At 50.4% G+C, this 22098-nt stretch overlaps 1 protein-coding gene across 3 annotated transcripts in view; it reads right to left on the bottom strand.

The window, feature by feature from the left end:
• The window catches only part of PPP2R5D (protein phosphatase 2 regulatory subunit B'delta), a 273958-nt gene that overhangs the window by 41296 nt on the left and 210564 nt on the right, over window positions 1-22098 (bottom strand). For all 3 annotated transcript variants that reach the window (XM_086925820.1, XM_086925821.1, XM_086925822.1), the window contains 2 exons: window positions 19298-19399; window positions 361-433 (listed from right to left, as the gene is read on the bottom strand). In XM_086925820.1, the coding sequence (XP_086781946.1) occupies window positions 361-433; window positions 19298-19399 (175 nt within the window). The remainder of the gene's footprint in view (window positions 1-360; window positions 434-19297; window positions 19400-22098) is intronic.

Below are 22098 nucleotides of genomic sequence, written 5' to 3'. Positions count from 1 at the left end.
GAGCAGACGGCAATGTGATGGGAGAGATGTAATGAGGAGACCTTGAGTGCAAAGGAGGATGAGGGTAGAGCATAGAAGAGGAGGTGTACAGGAAAGTAATGCACAGGGAAGGGAGTCAGAGAACAGTTTGCAAAGAGATGAAGTGAGAGTATAAATAAAGGAGGGTATGTATATAGAGGACACAGAAGAAGGCAAAAGCGTACAAAGTAGTGTGAACAGGGACTGATGTGAGCTTGAAGGGAGTGTGAATGGGGCTGTGCAGAGGGCGATGTGGCTTGAGCTGCAATAAATAGGATGTGAAGGAAGAGCAGGGCTGAAAGTTGGAATAAAGACTGTTCACAAGCACAGTGTTACATTTACCTGAGGGTTTAATCGGGCGAGTTCTTCTATCTTGTGCCACATTTCTTCTCGCTCCTTTACTTTAAATTTTCCTCTGGAAAAGATAGAGATATTGACTTAGTGCTGTGCTGCAGAGACAGGACTGTACAACTGCGAGAGCGATCCCATACATGAACTGCTCTGTGCAAAGTGCTGCAGTGGAGGCAGCTGTACAGAGGCTGCTGCGCACACAGGAGGCCCAAGCAGACGCTCACCCAGGACACTCAAATCCAGAGCAGTAGAGCCTCCAGGTAAAGTTAACTTAGTAGCCACCGCAACTCACCTCCTGGCTGCCAGTCAACCAGGACCAGCCTTGCAGAAGAAATACTAATTTGTAGCCTTTGCGATCTAGTTTACACACCCCCTGCTAACAGATAAAGCAAGAAGAACAAAAGTAAAAGTGATGCAGAGGAACCGTATGGCCGTGAACATTAGAGACTAAGCCCTTCAACACAATTCAAACCCAATGGCAGGGACCTTTTAAGCAGGCCGCAAAGACCAACTTTTATCAGGAGACACTGGTGATGGGTAGGTGCAAAGTGAATCTGGAAAACAGCATTCGGTGAAAGCGGGGCCGTGAGTAAAAACTACAAACCAACTTCACCTGTTTGGGGATGGTTCACAATCAGCTCCCAAAACATTTCTACAGGAAGCCTGTATTTTAAACAACAGTTTTATGGAAGAGCAAACATGCACATATGTTATCCTAAGGTTCACGTCACAGCAAGTAAAGGGGACTTCCTCCCTTCCCACAGCCTTTATGTTGTTGGCCTTCCTTATAAAGATTAAACAAAGGTATTTTTTCAAGTGTCACTTTAGTGAACGGCAATGCTAGTTAAGGGAATGAGCAACAGGACTGAAATCTAAACAAAAGACATTTGACTGGAAAATGAGCGCTATATGGAGCTTCAGTAACATGGCTGTACAGTGAGTGAAAACTACCGTGTTGATTGCAGAAGCCGGCTCGTTCCCTTATGCTCGAGTCAGTTTTTGAAGGAGCAAAGAAAAAGAATACACTGGAAAAATGAAAGAACACCACGGTTAGAAGGCTTAAACCGGACACTGGCAGAGGAGAAGGAAACTGATGGTTAAATTTGGTAATGAAAATAAATTAGCCAGGCCTCATCCAGGAAGGTAACCGTCCTGGAATCGGATTCTAAAAGTAAACACTTTTCCAAAGTGTTTTCTGATCTCCAGGAAGCAGCCTTGCAAAGGTCGATTTAAAAAATTCTCATAAGGACAGTAGTAACAGCCTTTTGGTGGGCAAGAGCCCCTTTGCCTTTTGATAGAAAGGTATTATACCAATAACGATCCATCTAATTAGGGTCTGTTTTGAGGGAGCCAATCAAGTGATGAAGAGGAGGAGCAACAAAAACTAATTTGAAGAGGAGGAGCTTCGCGGGCAACCAAGATGGCAGCGTAAGCTCGGAGCTCCGCGGACCCTCCGACCCTCCGCAAATATCCTGTTGGAAATCCTGATCCACGTTAGTGGATTCTACTTGGTGAATGGTCACAGACGCGGGAGCCGCTTTCCGCTTCTAAATCGGTGGTTCCTAGGCGAAGTTACGTCGAGCTGAACTCCGTGCCAGGGATGCGCCATTGTCTCCTGGGTGGCTGCCGCCTTCGCTGACGCTCCGCATGACTGGAATGCGAAGCGACTGCCTATGGTCCCCGCTGGCGAAGTGCTCGTAACTGCGGAGTTTTCTACTATCTGCCTGGTCTGATTATTGACTCCGACTTTCCTCTGTTCATTCGGCTTTGGCTTGGGCGGTGTAGCCCTTTGTCCTCACCGGACCCATCATGGCGGGCAGAGGGGATCCCGACAAGACATCGAACAAAGGTGTCCGCGGAAAGACTTAGACGCAACTGAACAGAATTGATCGGTATGCTCAGCCACGGACCTCACCCACTGCGGTGGCCTCATCTAAAGACCTTCTTCGAGCGAGCTCGCCCGATGGATCTGAGCCTACCCTGTGTGACATTATGGGGGCCATCGCGGGCATTCGGTCCGAAATGCAAAAACAGCATGAGGTCTTGGCTCACAAGGTGGACACTCTGGCTGTGGATCTTACTCTTATCAGGGCCGACTTGGGTAAGACTAACGATCGTGTGAAATCGCTTGATATCAAGACAGCTAGCCTAACCACCGACGTCTCGGACCTGCAGACGGAGGTCCGGACTTTGCGAATGGCTACCGATCAATTTTCCAGAAGGCTGGAGGATTTTGAAGGACGTGCCAGGCGACAGAATGTCCGTATTATTGGTGTTCCGGAAGGTGCGGAGGAAGCGGCAGTGGACCTTTTTGTGGAAGATCTGGTGCAGACGCACCTAGCGCCTTCTGGCCTGAGCAATTTCTTCTCCGTGGAGCGTGCTCATCGGGTTCCGGGCGGCCCGCCGAAGTCGGGTGTGGCGCCTAGACCCATCATTGCACGGCTCCTCAACTTTCGGGATCGGGACGCGATCCTTCAGGCGTCTAGGAGGCATGGACCACTTAAGTACCAGAACTCTGAAGTGCACTTCTACCCGGATTTCACCAGGGCCGTTCAGAGGCTGCGTCAGAGTTATGCGGGTGTGAAACGGCGCCTGAGGGACCTGGGCTTTAAATACTCGATGCTGTTCCCTGCCAAACTTTCGGATTGAGCACGAAGGCCGTGCCCTGTTCTTTGACGTGCCGGAAAATGTAAGCGACTGGCTGGACACTCTGCCACAACGCCGGGACGACCACGGCGAACATTCTGGAGGTGCAACTGGTGGTTCTGATCAATAGGACTCGGCTTTACCGAGCGGATTTTGGCGGTTGGTGGCCCTGCTGTATGTGACTGTTGATACCGATGTTACTTTGATTTTGATAATTCTCCTGTCGTTTACATGGAGGGGGGCGGGAGGAGTTCGTGGAGATTCCTTACTCCTCTGGGGGCTTTCTGTAGACTAGTTTATGGGGCGACAGGCACACTGCTGGTTGGGGGGGCTTTTTAGTCTGCTGCAGGGGTGCAGGGTGGGGGGTGGGGATGGGAAAGTTTGTTTGTTTGTTTATTCTTCCTTTCCTCTATCTCTTAGGCAATGGGTCGTATACACTGCTAAGTTTCATTTGCTGCTGAGGATTGTTGGGGTTGGGTGGGGCAGGAGGCACGATGATGGGGGGTAGGAAACTACGAGTACTCAGTTGGAATGTTAATGGGTTGGGTGACCGTATCAAGAGAGGGGTTGTGATTCAACGGATTAAACGCCACATGCCTGATGTTGTTCTTCAGGAGACGCATTTGGTAGGGAACACGTGCAAAGCACTAATCGTAAGGGATACAAAATGGTGGCCCACTCGGGGTTCTCTTCGGGGTCTCGGGGGGCGGGTGTCCTTGTACGTACGTCCCTTCCACTTGAGATCGACGTCACCCTGATTGATGAGAGGGGGCGGTACGCTGCAGTGGCGGGAAGGTGGGAAGGGCGTGCCCTGACATTACTTTCAGTTTACGTTCCCCCGGGCTTACAATCTAGCACTTTCCAAGACCTTGGTGGCGCCATTTTAAATTTGCCTGCTGGTTTGTTGATTATGGGGGGTGATTTCAACTCGGTTTGCTCCGGCTCCTTGGACCGTCATCCGCCTAGAGACCTCCGGGGCTCCCAATTGTGGTTGCCGTCCTTCCTCGAGACCATGGGGCTAGTGGATAGCTGGCGGCTTTTACACCCCACGCTCTGTCATTTCTCCTTCCATTCCGGCGCGCATGGTAGTCTCTCTCGTATAGACTACGTTCTCACATTAGCAGCACATGCGCCTGCCGTGTCTGAGGCCCGGTTTTTGGCGCGGGCATTTCTGACCATTCCCCGTTGTGGGTCTCATTTGATTTTGACATTGTCCTGTCGGACCGGCTGGTGGCAGTTAATCCGTGGTATTTCCGCAATCCCAAAACTCGCACTCTCTTAGCCAAGGCCATCGACCTTTATTTTTCTGAAAATGAGGGTTCGGTTGGTTTGGCCGCGACTTTATGGGAGGCGTTTAAAACTGTTTTGAGGGGCGAGGCTTTCGCTCTTATAGCGGAGGCCCGTAGAGTCAGGGATGCCGACTTGGTGCGCATCGAGGAGGAGATCATGGATCTTGACTCCCAGTTGGGGACAGAACCCGACCCCGCTCTCCTGCACGACCTTTCCCTCAAACAGTCGGAATACCGCGACCTTGCCACGAATGCTGCCCTAGCTTTGGCTAAGGAACAGCAGGGTCGGATTTATGACGTTGGCGACAAGTCTGGGAAGTTGCTGGCCTGGCTGGACAGGAGAGAGATCGCTAGCCGTGTCGTACCCGAGATTATGGGGGATGACGGGGTTGTCGTCTCTGACCCCAGTGCCATTGCCGAGTCTTTCGCTGTCTATTTTCGAGGTGTCTACACCTCGATTTCGGACCGCTCCGAGGCCGACTCGACTGCGCTTCTCTCGGCCGTTGACCTTCCCTGTCTTTCTGATGAAGACCGTGACGATTTGGACAGGGACATCTCTGCCGACGAGATCGCCCTTGCGATCCGCTCCTTGCGATCGGGCAAGGCACCTGGCCCCAACGGCATCCCGGTTGAGTTATACAAGATCAGGCCGGATGTGGTTTCCCCGCACCTGCGTACCATGTTTTTGGAAGCGCGAGACACCGGCCTTCTTCCCCTGGACCAGAGGTTGGCCACCATTGTGGTCATCCACAAGGAAGGGAAGCCGAGAGACTTGTGTCGCTCTTATCGTCCCATTTCTCTCCTTAATGCTGAGCCTAAGATTCTCGCCAAGCTACTCGCCAATCGCCTGATTGGAGTTGTCGGCGACTTAGTGCACCCGGACCAGTCGGGCTTTATTCCTCACCGCAACACTGCCCTTAACTTGCGTAGACTCCACAGCGCCCTGGCCAGGGCCCATACCCTTGAGGAGCCGGCAGTCCTTGCTTTCTTGGACGCCACGATGGCTTTTGACTCTCTCGAGTGGAGTTACCTCTGGGCGGTGTTGACGAAGCTCGGTTTTGGCCCGGTGTTCGTGGGTTGGGTGAAGCTCCTTTATGCTGGCCCACTAGCTAACGTTGCCGTCAATGGCCGCATTTCGGCATCTTTTGCCCTTCATAGAGGCACCAGACAGGGCTGCCCCTTGTCGCCTCTGTTGTTTGCGCTCGCTCTCGAGCCGCTCACGGCCATGTTGCGCACGCACCCTGATCTGCACGGCATAACCTGGGCCCCCGGTTTCGAGGACTGAGTCTCTCTTTATGCCGATGACATCCTGCTCTACCTCACCTCCCCCTGCAAGTCGCTCATTGTGGCATGCGATGTACTCAGACTTTTTGGGCGGTACTCTGGCCTCGTTATTAACTGGGCCAAGTCCTCCCTGTACGTACTAAAAGGGGACACACCGCGCCTCCCTAGAGGCTGTAACATTCAGGTGGCCAGCCAGGGTTTTAAGTACTTGGGGATTTACATTTCCGGGAGTCCGAAGGCGCGATATGACCACAACTTGCTTCCCCCTCTTCTGCGCCTCCGGCGTGATGTGGAGAGTTGGCGCAAGCTTCCGCTTTCCCTGCTTGGCCGTGCGGCATTATTTAAGATGATGTCTTTGCCCAGGTTTCTGTATGCCTTGCAGAACACCCAAGATCCGGTTCCGGCCCGCTATTTTCGAGAGATTGAGGGCATCCAACGTGCCTTGCTCTGGGATGGCCGTCCCCGCGTCGCTATCACGAAGCTCACGGTTCCGTGGTACGACGGGGGTATCGCATTGCCGGTCGTGCGCAGATATTATTGGGCCTCCCAATTGGCGGCTATTAACCATGGTCTATACGGCCCGGTAAACAGCCCCGGCTGTGCAATGGATAGGTGGCTTTTGGGTGGTGGTAATTACTACAGGGCGCTATGTCGGGTCCAACGAAAACAGCGGTCCACATCTGGCGGACGATTACCAAGGCGCAGGGCTGGCGGGGCAGGTTGACTAGATTCACCCCTTTGTATGACTCCGATATTTTGGGCAGGTTATGGCACACCAAGGGCTTTGATAAATGGGACCTCATAGGTATCTCCAGGGTGGACGACATGATCTCTAAGGGCGAGATTAAGACCTTCCTTCAACTGCAGACTGAGTACCAGCTGGGCGGCTCGGAGTTCTTCGGTTATGCCCAGCTGCGGCACGCGCTGCTGTCTGCCAAGCCGGCAGAGGGGGCGATTCCAGAAAGTTCCCTGCTGGAAGACAGAGTGTTAGATGGCCATATGCCCGACAGTGCCATCTCACTGTCGTATAAAAAACTAATTAACGTCCGCACCGACCTTCTCCTCGGAGTACGGGATCAGTGGGTGCGCGATGGCCTAGAGATTGACGATGAGGATTGGCAGAGCGCTGTGTCCTCCCCTAAGGAAGTCGCCATTTCCTCTTGTCTTCGGCTGGTGCAATTCAAAATCCTGCACAGGGTGTACGTGACTGGCCCCCGGCTTGTGCGTATGGGTTACTCGCCCGACGGGCTTTGTCGTCGTGGCTGCGGTGTCTCTGCTACCTTTATGCACATTTTATGGGACTGCCCCGTTATAGCCTCCTACTGGAGACGTGTGCACCGGATTATGGGTGAGGTGACTGGGGTGGTGGCGAATGCAGAGGCCCGGAGGTGTCTCCTCAACATCTGGGAGCCATCCGATCACAATGTGGCTCAGACTCAGTGGGTGACCCTGGACAACATGGTGGCCAAATGCGACATTGCTCAGAAATGGGGGGCTGCTACGGCTCCCCTGGTGGTACAATGGAAAGCCAACATGGATTGGTGTATGTTTAGGGAAAAGACGGTCTATGTTGCCAGGGGTAAGCCCCAGAAGTGGACGAAAGTGTGGGGGGCCTGGAATGCTTACCGGGGTGATATTTGCTTGCCACCTGAGCCTGTTTCTCTGGATGAACATATGTCACCATGACCTGTGACACCAACTGTGATACGTGGTACTGCTGAATCCTGTCTTTTCCTCTTCCCTTCTACTATCCTGATCTATTCTCCTGTATCAATGATTCAGTGCTCGTTTCCCCCTGCCCGCTACCAACACCTCGAAGGCTTCCTCTATTCCACTGCCACTCTTTAGCGCCATTTGGCGTTTTTCTTCTTTCCTTGTTCTATGTTCCTCTTCTAACATAAAACAATAAAAACAACCTGCATTGTACTGTTACGAGTGTTCTTGCACTATTGCTCTCCTGATTCACCGTGCTGCCTTGCCTCCGGGATGTTAGGCTGAATAGCTGTGTGCATTTTTCAAATAAAGGTTTTAAAAATTAAAAAAAAAAAAAAAAGAATAATAATTTGAAGGACTGTGCCTTTCTCCAAATAATGTCTTATGATCCTCAATGTTTCAATGCTCCATTTTTGCCAACTAGACGTATTCAAAAGGGAAGATTGTAACAACTTGAGAAAAGGGAAGGACACGTTGATATGCTGGAATAGCAGCTAAATGAACATCTACAGACCAAAACTGAAGATCATATGTTACCAAATAAAGATAAGGGAGTCGCATTTCCTGCTGCTGAATTGGCCGACAGGTACTCAGGGCTCTGTCAATCAATCAGGGGTTTATAAAGCACGCTACTCACCCGTGAGGGTCTCAAGGCGCCGGGGGTGAAGCTTCATTGAGTCGAAGAGCTAGGTCTTGAGGTTCTTCCTGAAGGTGTGCAGAGTGGGGGAGGGTCTGATGTCGACTGGGAGTTCGTTCCAGGTCTTTGCTGCGATGTAGGAGAAGGCTCTTCCGTCTGCTCTGGTTCTGCGGATGCGGGTGTCTCTGCCAGGATGAGGTTGGCGGAGCGGAGGTTCCTTTTGGGTCCCTGGAAGGAGACTCGTTCGTTGAGTTATTTGGGTACGATGTGGAAGGATTTGTAGGTGTGGGTGAGAAGCTTGAATTTTACACTCTTCTCGATTGGGAGCCAGTGGAGGTCTTGTAGGTGCTGGGTCATGTGCTTGTGTCATCGAGTTCAGAGGACCAGTCTGGCTGCAGTGTTTTGGATGATTTGGAGCTTGTGTAGCAGGGTTTTGTTGATTCCGCCGTAGAGGGTGTTACCGCAGTCCAGTCTGCTGGTTATGTGTGTGACGACCTTTCTACATTCAGAGAGGATCGACTTGAAGGTCTTGCGGAGTATGCGGAGGGAGTTGGGGCAGGTGGGGGCGACGGTGTTGATCTGGTGAGGGAGGAGTCTAGGATGATGCCAAGGTTTCGGGTGTGGTCTGATGGAGAGGGTGGGTTTCCGAGGGCAGAAGGCCACTAGGTGTTGTCCCAGGTGGTGGAGGAGGGTCCGAGTTGAGCGTGAGGCATCTGTTGCTCATCCAGGCTGTGAAGTTTTTCATTCTGGTGTCGTGAGGGAGAGGATGAGCTGGGTGTCGTCGGCATAGGATACTATGCTGAGCCCATGCTGTCTAAAGATGGCAGCGAGGGGGGCCATGTAGATGGTGAAGAGCGTGGGGCTGAGCGAGGATCCCTGGGGTACTCCGCAGTTGATCAATGTGGGTTCTGAGAGGAAGGGTGCGAGTCTGATCCTTTGGGTTCTTTGTATGATGGCGTTTTGGAGTCAGGCTGCGAGAGTGCGGTGGGAGACTGTTGAAGGCTGTGGGGAGGTCTGGTAGGATGAGGGCCGCAGTCTGGCCCTGGTCGAGTAGCATGCAGATGTCATCGGTGGCGGTGAGGAGGCGGTCTCTGTGTTGTGGTGGTTGCGGAATCCGGACTGGGAGGAGTGGAGGATGGCGTTTTCTTCGATGAAGGTGGTCAGCTGGGCATTGACGAATCTCTCGGTGACTTTGACTGCGAAGGGAAGGAGAGAGATGGGCCAGTTGTTTTTCAGATCTGTCGGGTCAGCCGGGGTTTTTTTTGAAGAGGGTCTTAACCTCTGCCCGCTTCCAGTCGTCGGGGAAGATGCCGGATTCGCAGGAGGAGTTAATGGTCCGGCATAGTTCGGGTGCTATGGCAGGAGCTCTGTGGTAGATGTGCAGCGCGCAGGGGTCCGTGGGGGCTCCCGAGTGGGTGTTCTTTATGGTTGTGGCGGTGTCTTTGGATGTAGCCTGTTTCCGGGTGGGGATGGTGGGCTGGTTGTCGGTGGTGGAGAGTGGGGTGGTGTCTGTTAGCTGAAGTTGTCGTAGAGGGCCTTGATTTTCCGGTGGAAGTAGGAGCTGAGCTTGTTGCAGAGGTCCTGGGATGGTGTGATGTCTGTGGTTTCGCTGGTGAGTTTGGTGAACTGCTGTATGACATGGAGTTCTTTTGCATTACTGGTATTGATGTGGATTTTGTTTTTTATAATTCTTTTTATTAAACATCTTGAATCAACATAGTAGTTTACAGATAAGAGAAATTTATTCAATAGTACAGTGGTAATCACATTAGCGACAGGAACAGGACAATGGAATGGTCTGAGTTACATCATTTACCATGAGGGCAAATCATCAGGAAGGGAATTACGTGGGGGGGCTACAGATATATCCCCAGTAGGCATTCCAGGCACCCCAGATTAAGGACCACTGTTTGGGGTAGCCCTGCGCTAGATACCCTGTCTTTTCTCGGAACATACACCAGTCCATGTTTTCATCCAGTCCTGGGATTTTGTTCTTGATAAAGGTCCGATTGGTGGCTCTAACGCGCTGGTGGTATTCAGTCTTGGCGTTCCAGTAGGTGTTCTGGTCTTCGCTGGTTATCCTGCTCCTCCAGAGTTTCTTGAGGTGTCTGCAGGAACGCCTGGCTTGGAGGTTAGAGGTGAGCTAGGCGGCCTTCAGAGGGCATTGTCTGACGGGGTGGCGTAGGGGTGCGAGCTAGTCTGCGAAGCTGGTGATCCAGGGGTCTAGTTCTTTGGCTGCAGAGTTGGGGTGTTGAAGGTGAAGTGTACACAGTGGTGGTCTGTCCAGAGGAGCTGCCTGGTGCGGCTGCAGTGGATGTTTGTCCCTCCTGCGAAGATGGGGTCGAGGATGTGTCCGGCTCTGTGGGTGGGGGTGGTGACGAGCTGCTTTAGTCCGAGGTTGGCAAGGTTGTCCAGGATGGTGGTGGAGTCTGGGTCCCTGCGGTTGGTGAGGTGGAAGTTTAGGTCTCGGATAAGAATGTAGTCCGTGGAGGCGATGGTGTGGGGTGCGACGAGGTCGGTAATGGTGGTGGCGGAAGAGGCGTGAGGCCAAGGGGATCTGTAGTGGAGAGGGTCCCCCGCAGCGCAGTTCTGGGGCTGGTCTATATCTGGAAGTGGAGGTGCTCTGTGTTGGAGAGGGGGGGGGGGGTTGCCCGTGCAGGAGGTGGAGAGTCAGGGGGAGGTCTTGTGTGCGATGGAGAGTCCTCCTCTTTGGCATTGGGGGCCAATGGATCTTGTATCCATCAGGGATGGCGGTGGTGATGTCGGGGCAGAGGTGGCGTTGGTCCATGTTTCCATGAAAAAGGCGACGTCTGGCATGAGAGTGTCGAGCAGGTATCAGATCTCCATGGTGTGGTGTGTGTGTGTGTGTGTAAGGGCGCACATTGAGGAGGAATCACGTCGGGGCTCCGGTGGTACGGGCATCCGGCCTGGGTTCAGCGGTCATGGGAGGGGCTGTTGATAGTGAAGGATTGTCAGAAGGAGAACTGGCCGTGGGTGGTGTTCGGCGTTGATCTCTGGTAGTTGTAGTTCCTTCCGGGGTTGAGTGCGAGGGAGACGGTGGAGTTGTAGCGGTAGGGGGTTGTAGATCCAGGGTTCCTGGTGCTGGCTGTGGCCGGGGCGCAGACGGGCTTGCCTTTGGCATGCTGCGGCGCTACTGCTGTGTGCGTATGCGCAGCGGCCACCATTAAGTAGGGTGGGAGGGTAGGGGCGCAGCTCTCCCACTGGACCACCAGAGATGAGGCATGGCCTCGAACACCTACCTGAGCAACAGCGACCAGAGTAAAGAGCCGGATTGATGACACTAGACAGCGAAGCTGCGGGGGGAGAGCAGGTCTCTGACCAGAGAAGCCCTCTAAGGGCTGCAGCATTTATTGTGCCACCCTTAGAGGCCCTGTATCCTTACACCCACACACTGCCTTTGCAGGCTATGTGTTTTGGTGCAAAACAAAGTGAAAAGTCGACATGGCACAGATCCCTGTGTGCCATGCCCACAAACAACTGCCCTGGCATACATCAGTCACCCCTCTAGCTGGGTGCCCTATGCCAGTGGTGTACATGTGTATGAGCCCTGTGCTCCTACAGTACCCAGGGCCATTCCTGGGCACTGCAAGTGCAGTGATGCCATTAAGAGTATATGATGCTGGGAGTTTGTCATTACAAACTCCACAGAACGGCTTCACTGAAAACAGAAGTTCTCAGCACATTAAACCCACAGTGATGCCAGTGTGGGATTTATTGTAAAATGCACAACAGAGGGCATCTTAGAGATGCCTCCTGAAACTCTACCAACTTCTAGTGATCTGACTGAGTGGCTGCTTAGGCTGCCATAACCAGACATGTTTCTGGACCCCTGGGTCGAGAGCTTGCTGCTCTCGGGGGCCAGAAACCATGCATATCCTGGGACGAGGTGTCAAGCCTCCTCGCCCAGGATGGGCAGGGTTCACGAAGGAGAAGCTTCAAAGGCATGCTGCATTTGTGAGCCTCTCCAGACCATTTGCTGCTTTCAGCAACTGGTCCCCACTGGTTCTACCCCTCACTTTGGGCTGGAGAACGGGCAGGAAAAACAAGTGAGGAAGAGAGGTGTGCCCACCTCTGCCAACTCCAGCCCTAAGGTGGGGGAGACGAGGTGAAACATGACCTTGAGTCCCCGTCATCTTGAGGATGGGGGGACCCAGGCAACCAGGGACAGGCTCATGCCCCCTTCCACTGGAGTGGCAGAATAGGGGGTGTACCCACCCCAGGCAAGGGACCTATTGGTCCCTGCCCTTTACCTACCTGTAACGCCCCTAAATCTAGTATTTAGGGGCACCCTGAACCTTGCTTCCTCAGATCCAGCCTGACAAGAAAAGAAAAAGGACTGAAGAGCCATGCAGAACTAACAAGAGGACGACGACCACTGACTTGGCCCCAAGCCCTACAGGCCTGTCTCCCCTATAACCTCCTCCAGCGAAAACCCTGTTGTGACCTGCAGCCAGGAACCTCACAAACCCCAGAGAACCTGTCTGCCTTCACTTCAAAGACTGAAATCTCCAGTGAACACCGGACTTGTTCAAACTGCAGCTTCTGGTGCCAGCCAGAGACCGCAAATACAGCCCACTGCGCACCCGCCGAACCCGGCACGAGCTAGAGTGGAAAAACACCACGAGGAGGTCAGCCCGGCGTCCCTGACCTGCCTCAAACCTACAGACGCCTGCAGGCTCAATCCAGAGGACCCCCTCTACCGCGACCAGAGTGGATAAGAAAATCTGACATCCCGAGGCACCCCAGCACCCGACGCCCCACGGCCTTGTGTGCCCCAACCGACGGTGCCTAACCAACCAATAACATCCCACCTTGCCCTCAAAGTGGTGGTCACAGCCAGAAGATCCTCATCTCCGAGCCTGCAGTGTTTCTTTGTCCCAGAGGTTCTCAGGGCACCGACCTCAAAACAGCACCCTGCACCCGTCTGCCCAAGTGCGCTGTGGGTGCTCCTTTGGTGCTCCTTTGGCCACCAACTTGCCCGGAGCTTAACCCTAGGAGCTTTGCTCCCACAACCCCATGGCCTGCTTGCCAGCAGCCACCAACCGGAGACCCTCTATCCCCCATAGGCTAACATTGGGCCTCAACACTCTGCACCCAGCCGCCCGAGTGCCGCTGAGGGTGCAATCTCAATGCATCACTGACCCTGGGGAACCCCCGAGTCTAACCCCAGAACCTTAACTCCCACAGTCATTTACTTATCTGCAAACCGATAACCTGTTTTTCTCCACGGGAGAACATTGACAATTTTCCTCCCAAAAAAACGACAAAGTGTGGAGTTTTGAAAACGAATGCTATTCTTTAAAAATTGTACAAATAACAAAAATGCATTTACTCACTTGTTTTCAGGAAATGTCCCAGTGCTGAATCTAGGCATCCAGCACGGAGTTAGAAAAAGTAACTTACCTGCAATTTGTTGAAAAAGCCTATTCAATTCAATGTATTGTGTTTGCGGAGTGTTGCAATCTATTACATTAACTGTACATCAAACCAAGTACAATTTCTACTGCATTTTCAAACTGTATTCAATCAAGTAACGTATTACTGAAAAGTATTTAATGCGTACCTGTGCCAGGCTTGCTTGGTTCTAAAAATAAAACAGTATATATATTTTATACAAAAACAATTGGCCTAGAGTTCAGTTCTTGAGTGTGGGAATTCATTTGCTGACCGAGTGTGTACATCAAATGCTTTACACTGTCCTCTGGTGCTGCCTTACTGCTCAGCCAAGCTACCACTTTAGAGTGTAAGGTTCTATCTAACTTTAACATCTCTATCTAACTTTAACATCTCCCTACCTCTGGGGACTCTATACACACTGTACCTCATTTTGGTATAGTATATATAGAGCCAGTTTCTTACTATGTGTGCTGTAGATACACATGCTTTGCATAGACTATATAGCACTATTCTCCCAAAGTGGTGGCTAACCAGTAGATGTTGCAGTTGTTTGGAAAAGTGTTTTTAGCACTGCCTGTCCTACATTAGCCTGCTGTGCTAAAACATCGACACAATAGTATTGGTAAATGTGTGTGGTGTAGACCATGTTGCTGCTTTACAAATGTCAGCTATTGGAATGTTACCTAAAAAAGCCATAGATGCCCCAATTTTGTGAGTGTAATGTGTTCTAGGGGGTATAAAGTTTTTAGCTTTTGCATAGCAAGTTTGATTGCACTTGACAATCCATCTTGAAATGCCAGATTCTGAAATAGAATGCCTTTGTGAGATGGTGTAAATGAAACCAACAGTTGCTCTGTTTTACGAAAATCTTTTGTTCCTATCGATGTAGTATAACAAAGCTCTTTTTACATCATGTGTGTGAAGAGCTCTTTCTGCTACTGAATCAGGTTGAGGAAAGAACACAGGTAACTCAACTGATTGGTTAATGTGGAAAGAAGAAACCACTTTGGAAAAGAATTTGGGATTGATGCGAAGAACTAAACCATCTTTATAGAGCTGAAAGGTGGGTTCTTATAAGATCGATGCCTGTAGCTCACCAACTCTTCAAAATGAAGTGATTGCAATTAGAAATGTAACTTGTGTTGTGGTTCAAAGGGTGAACCCAGAAGTCTTGTAAGTACCACATGAAGGTTCCACACTGGTGCCGCTGGAATTCTTGGTGGTCATAAATCTCTTTAAGCCCTGCATAAAGGTTTTGATGACAGGAACTTTGAACAAAGACTAATGCGGTCTGTTTTGCAAAAACGCAGCTACTGCAGCAAGGTGCACCCTAATGGATGTGTAAGCTAGCCCACTTTGCTGAGGTTTAGAAGGTAACAGACAATTTTCTAAATAGAAGCATCTAGAGGTAGAATCTTGTTATTGCAGTAAAAAACAAATAGTTTCCATTTTGCTACATAGCAAGCTCTGGTAGTAGGCTTTCTTGCTCCCTTCAGAATAGTCACACAGTCTGGTGGTAAATTTAAGTATCCAAACTATGACTTCAGGAGCAAAATCGCTAAGTTGAGCTCCTTGGGATTTGGATGCTTGATTTCTCCACGGTTCTGAGTGAGGAGACTAGAGGGGAGATGTGGCTTTTGATGTAGAACTACTGAGAGCTCTAACAGGGTGGTGTACCACGGTTGACGGGCCCATGTAGTAGCTATCAAAATCAATGTGAGTGACGTTTGCCTGAGTTTCTGAACAAGGAGTGGGAGAGGCGGAAAAGTGTAGGCAAATACCCCTGACCAATTCATCCATAGGGCATTGCCTTTGGAGAGAGGGGGTGGGAACCTGGAGGCGAAGTTTGTTCATTGTGCATTGTCAACTGTGGCAAACAGATCTATTTGTGGGTTTCCCCATTGTTGAAGGTATCGAAGGAGGACTTGGGGACGAAGTTCCCACTCGTGTATTTGCTGAAGAGGTCGGCAATTTGATTGTTCACTACCGGGAGGTGTCCTGCCAGAAGGTGAATCTTGTGATGGATTGCCCATTTCCAAATTGTCTGAGACAGTCGTGACAGTTAGAGATAGTGTACCCCTCCTTGTTTTTGTACATAGTACATCACGGGCATTTTGTCTGTGCAGACTAGGACAACTTTGCCTGTGAGATGAAACTGAAAAGCTCTCAGCTGGTAAGGTTTGAACTGCAACAATAGAGTTTGGATATTGGAAATTCTGGCTGGGGTGGGGAAGGCTAGAGCCGTGTGAGTGTTGAGAATGGCTTCTAGATACGATTGTATCTGTGAAGACTGTAGGTGAGAGTTTTGAATGTTGACCATGAAACTCAGTTGGTGGAGTCGTTGTAGTGTGGTCAGGGTGTGTTGTAAACACTTTGGGGTGTGCTGGCTTTGATGAGTCAGTTGTCTAGGTAGAGGAAGACATGAATTTGTCGTCTTCTGAGATGAGCTGCTACCACTGCTAGATAGTTTGTAAAAACCCTGGGAGCAGTAGTTACTCCGATTAGAAGTACTTTGAACAGATAGTATTTGGCTGCGATCACAAACCTGAGATATTTGCGATGAGCTCAAAAAAATCACCTTGCTGTAGAAGAGGAAGAACCTGTTGAAGCATTACTATATGGAAATGTTCCGACAGTATGTAGTGGTTCAACTCTTAGATCCAAAATTGGCTTTAAGGAACTGCCCTTTTTGGGAATTAGAAAATAAAGAGAGTAAACCCCTGAACCATGGTACTGAAACAGAACTGGTTCTATGGCTCCCTTTTGTAAGTGAGATTTCACCTCTTGTATGAGTAACTGTAAATAGTTTGTCGACAATTTGTGAACGTGAGGAGGGATGTTTGGTTGACTGGAGGCAAGCTCTAGGCAATAACCATGTTGGATAAGGTCGAGCACCTATTTGTCGGTTGTACTAGATTGCCAAATGGGGAGAAACTGCTGAAGACTTTAGGGGGGAGGTGGGACAAGTCACTGTTTGTTAGGGGAAGGGGTGTTACACGGTGTGGCGCCTTTACCCCTACCTTTGGAATTGTATCCCCTCTATCCACCTCTGTAGAAACCTCTGGAGTGAAAGGATTGGTTGTTGCCGTTGTAGGAGGAAGTATTTGGGCCTGAGGATGTTGTTTTGGACCCTTCTCTGTAAAACGAGCAGCGAGAGAGCCTCTATTGGATGGGGCTGGAGCGCTCCCATGGACTCTGCCACTTCAGTGCCCTTCATTTTTTTCAAGGACTGCTCGACTACAGGACCGAACAGGTGTTCCATGTCAAAGGGCGTGTTCAAAATGGACTGTTGAACCTCAGGATTCAACCCCGAGATCCTAAGCCATGCATTCCTTCTAAGTAGGATGCTGGTATTGATCTCCCAGGCTGCGGTGTCAGCTGCTTCTAAAGCACATCTTATTGAGGAGTTAAAGATGAGTTTCTCTTATTCAACTAAGCGCTGTGCCTTCGTTTTGAATTAGTCTGGGAGATATTGGAGCAGTTGCTCATCTCATCCCAGTGTGCCCTGTCGTACCCTGTGTATTTGCGATGCGCCAGTGGTTTGCGGCTTGAACAGCTGCTTGTTTTCCAAAGACATCTAGACGTTTGGATTCTTTATCTGGGGGAGGTGCGTCCCCAGAGGTTTGTGAGTAAGCTTGTTTGCAAGCATTGGACACACTAGGGAGTCAAGAGGTAAGTGTCCTTTGATAAATACAGGATCTGATGGTGAGGGTTTATATTTTGTATCTACCTTTGGAGTTTGAATACATGCTCATACAAGGTCTTTAAAGATATCCCCTACATGCCTCATCATGTCTTTAAACATAGGGAGTGTTTGACTGGACCTGTCTGTGGACTCTCATGTTTAAATAGAAAGTCCTCTTCTAATATCTCTTCATGTAAAGTCACCTCGTGATACTCTGCTGCTCTAGCAATGAGGTGTTGGTAAGCCATCCTATCATCTGGTGATGTCTTTGCACGGTAAAGGTCTGGCTCATTGTCTACTGGAGGGTCGATGGTGTAATCATTCCATGGGTCTGCAGGTAAAAGAGTATCGTCATCACCCTGATCCCCATCTGGATCTGTGCGTGGAGATCCCGGAGGTGCTATGTGCGGGGGATCTTCAATTAACTGTAGAGAGGATGGAGGAGGAGGAGAGGGTCTTGCAGCACAATAAACAGGGCTGTAGCCATGCCCTTCTTTAAGGGAATCTTATCGGAAGTGTCTTCTGCAGGAAGCTTGTGTTTTTGCTGGAGTTTTAGCCAAAATATGTCCAGTATCAGGATTAATAGTCATTTCCTTTTGTTTCAGAGCTAATTTGGCCATACGAACATCTAAAATTGGGTTCTGGAGGCTCAAGAACATTGTTCTTGGATTTAGGCATCAAAATCAACTTGTTTGTGGTAGTTGACTGTTTCGGCTCCAAAGCCGGAGCTGAGGGTTTCGGCTCCAAAGCTGGAAGCTGAGGGTTTCGGCTCCAAACCAGATTGGTCTTTGAAGCTTGATTTCGGATCCAAAGGTAATTTTGGGCGACTCTGTCCAGAGCCAGTAGGCTTGACGGTTTGTTTCGGTGCCGAGCCGAGAGGCAGGGCGTTGAACACATTGTCTTGGTGCCGACCTTGGCCTGAAAGCAGAGGTGGTGCTGTAGCCTTATGAGTTTCGGAAGAGGATTTAGGGGACAAGGGGTCTTCGGTACTCACTGCACCCTGTCCCGGAGGCACTTCTTTGGACTCTAGACCGATCGCACTCTGAATCGGACTCTGAAACAGAAAGGGCCTCCTCTTCTGCAGCAGACTGTTCGATCTCATCTTGGTCGGATTTTTCCCCAAAAGATATCCGGGGTGTGCTCGATGCTTTGCTGTTGCATCACTCTTAGTCGAGCCTGACGATCGCGTAGAGTCTTCTTGGACCAAAACGACGTACAAGCATCGCAGTCTTCCTCCTTGTGCTCTGGAGAAAGGCACGTTACCAGCTTGATGTAGGTCGGTGCGAGGAAATTTGGCGTGGCACTGAGGACAGAAGTCTGGACCGACGTGGTTAGGGCTGACGGCCGCCCACATGGTTTTCTATCGAAAATGGAGTTTGTCGAGCGATTCGATAAGCGGAGAGCAGGGAAACGCACAAAGGAACCAATACTATGGAGGGTAGAGTGGATTGCGCACCAAGGGGAACTCTATGAACGATTTTCAAACTGGAGCGCAGCAATACATGTCCGCACATGATGGTGGAAAAAAACAATCTAACAATGGAATCGATGCCCATGCTCACTATCACCGAAACAAGGTGTCACCTTACCTCATGAATGGAAAAACGTCTTTGAAGACAAACAAATTGCAAACATCCGGACCCAACACTAGAAGGCAGGAGTATGCAAAGCATGTGTACCTGCAGCACACATGCCTTGAACATTCTCGTCTCCCATTTCTGAAGAGCATAGCCAGGCTGACCTACCCCCAGTCAAAGCCTCATGTTTGTTCACTCCAAACCCTATTTAGAGTTTCTACATTAAACTTTGTTGAACGACATCTCACTGTTCAGATGCGAGCCCTTGTGCTCAGGGTTTGCTAATTAACACTCACCATGCAGCATAGTTCATTGCATGAATGTGGAGTGAAGTTTACATACCAAAGGCCCTCATTTGCCCATTTACCTATCAGTTGTGAGCCTGAACCAACATCCATCCATGTATCAGCAGATGGCTGCCACATATTTGCTCCAGCAGAAGTCTAGTGCCTCAAGTTTGTTTGCTCAGCCTGCCTCATATTCAAGCATCTACCAGCTGAAACCAGCCTCATGTTCACTCACTATTAGCAGAGAACAGCTGTATGTTTATTGCCTACATGCAAAGGTTTGTTCTTATTTGATCCCCTGCAGTAAAGACTGGTATTCTGCTCTCTAGCTAGCACTGTGGACCCCACCCCCTCCTCCCCTAGCAGCCCCCAGGACGCTTTACAATACTCACTTCTGTTTCTCGGCCTTGTACTGCTGCGTACAATCATCAAACAGCTTCTGGTTCATCTCCATGAAGAGCTTCAGTGCATTGTAGATGAGGCCATGGATAGTTCTGTAAGGAACACAAACGAGAAAGTCAAACACCTATGCAGGGTATTATAGGCCCACGAGTGAGTGAATCCCCTAAGCAGGGTATTATAGCCCCACGAGTGAGTGAAGCACCTATGGAGGGTATTATAGGCCCACAAGTGAGTGAAGCACCTCGGCAGGGCAATATAGGCCCACGAGTGAGTGAAGCACCTCGGCAGGGCAATATAGGCCCACGAGTGAGTGAAGCACCTCGGCAGGACAATATAGGCCCACGAGTGAGTGAAGGACCAATGCGGGGTATTATAGGCCCACGAGTGAGTGAAGCACCTATGCAGGGTATTATAGGGCCACAAGTGAGTGAAGCACCTATGCAGGGTATTATAGGGCCACAAGTGAGTGAAGCACCTATGCAGGGTATTATAGGCCCACAAGTGAGTGAAGCACCTATGGAGGGTATTATAGGCCCACGAGTGAGTGAAGCACCTATGCAGGGTATTATAGGGCCACAAGTGAGTGAAGCACCTATGCAGGGTATTATAGGCCCACGAGTGAGTGAAGCACCTATGCAGGGTATTATAGGGCCACAAGTGAGTGAAGCACCTATGCAGGGTATTATAGGCCCACGAGTGAGTGAAGCACCTATGCAGGGTATTATAGGGCCACAAGTGAGTGAAGCACCTATGCAGGGTATTATAGGCCCACAAGTGAGTGAAGCACCTATGGAGGGTATTATAGGCCCACGAGTGAGTGAAGCACCTATGCAGGGTATTATAGGCCCACGAGTGAGTGAAGCACCTATGCAGGGTATTATAGGCCCACAAGTGAGTGAAGCACCTATGCAGGGTATTATAGGGCCACAAGTGAGTGAAGCACCTATGCAGGGTATTATAGGCCCACAAGTGAGTGAAGCACCTATGGAGGGTATTATAGGCCCACGAGTGAGTGAAGCACCTATGCAGGGTATTATAGGGCCACAAGTGAGTGAAGCACCTATGCAGGGTATTATAGGCCCACGAGTGAGTGAAGCACCTATGCAGGGTATTATAGGGCCACAAGTGAGTGAAGCACCTATGCAGGGTATTATAGGCCCACGAGTGAGTGAAGCACCTATGCAGGGTATTATAGGGCCACAAGTGAGTGAAGCACCTATGCAGGGTATTATAGGCCCACAAGTGAGTGAAGCACCTATGGAGGGTATTATAGGCCCACGAGTGAGTGAAGCACCTATGCAGGGTATTATAGGCCCACGAGTGAGTGAAGCACCTATGCAGGGTATTATAGGCCCACAAGTGAGTGAAGCACCTATGGAGGGTATTATAGGCCCACGAGTGAGTAAAACACCTCAGCAGGGCAATATAGACCCCACCAGTGAGGGCAATATAGGCCCACGAGTGAGTGAAGCACCTATGCAGGGTATTATAGGGCCACAAGTGAGTGAAGCACCTATGCAGGGTATTATAGGCCCACAAGTGAGTGAAGCACCTATGGAGGGTATTATAGGCCCACGAGTGAGTGAAGCACCTATGGAGGGTATTATAGGGCCACAAGTGAGTGAAGCACCTATGCAGGGTATTATAGGCCCACGAGTGAGTGAAGCACCTATGCAGGGTATTATAGGGCCACAAGTGAGTGAAGCACCTATGCAGGGTATTATAGGGCCACAAGTGAGTGAAGCACCTATGCAGGGTATTATAGGCCCACAAGTGAGTGAAGCACCTATGGAGGGTATTATAGGCCCACGAGTGAGTGAAGCACCTATGCAGGGTATTATAGGCCCACGAGTGAGTGAAGGACCAATGCGGGGTATTATAGGCCCACAAGTGAGTGAAGCACCTATGGAGGGTATTATAGGCCCACGAGTGAGTGAAGCACCTATGCAGGGTATTATAGGGCCACAAGTGAGTGAAGCACCTATGCAGGGTATTATAGGGCCACAAGTGAGTGAAGCACCTATGCAGGGTATTATAGGCCCACAAGTGAGTGAAGCACCTATGGAGGGTATTATAGGCCCACGAGTGAGTGAAGCACCTATGCAGGGTATTATAGGGCCACAAGTGAGTGAAGCACCTATGCAGGGTATTATAGGCCCACGAGTGAGTGAAGCACCTATGCAGGGTATTATAGGGCCACAAGTGAGTGAAGCACCTATGCAGGGTATTATAGGCCCACGAGTGAGTGAAGCACCTATGCAGGGTATTATAGGGCCACAAGTGAGTGAAGCACCTATGCAGGGTATTATAGGCCCACAAGTGAGTGAAGCACCTATGGAGGGTATTATAGGCCCACGAGTGAGTGAAGCACCTATGCAGGGTATTATAGGCCCACGAGTGAGTGAAGCACCTATGCAGGGTATTATAGGCCCACAAGTGAGTGAAGCACCTATGGAGGGTATTATAGGCCCACGAGTGAGTAAAACACCTCAGCAGGGCAATATAGACCCCACCAGTGAGGGCAATATAGGCCCACGAGTGAGTGAAGCACCTATGCAGGGTATTATAGGGCCACAAGTGAGTGAAGCACCTATGCAGGGTATTATAGGCCCACAAGTGAGTGAAGCACCTATGGAGGGTATTATAGGCCCACGAGTGAGTGAAGCACCTATGCAGGGTATTATAGGGCCACAAGTGAGTGAAGCACCTATGCAGGGTATTATAGGGCCACAAGTGAGTGAAGCACCTATGCAGGGTATTATAGGCCCACAAGTGAGTGAAGCACCTATGG

Source organism: Lissotriton vulgaris, chromosome 6, assembly GCF_964263255.1.
Source record: "Lissotriton vulgaris chromosome 6, aLisVul1.2, whole genome shotgun sequence".
Classification (NCBI taxonomy): Eukaryota; Metazoa; Chordata; class Amphibia; order Caudata; family Salamandridae; genus Lissotriton; species Lissotriton vulgaris.
This window is presented reverse-complemented; position numbering and strand designations above follow the sequence as displayed.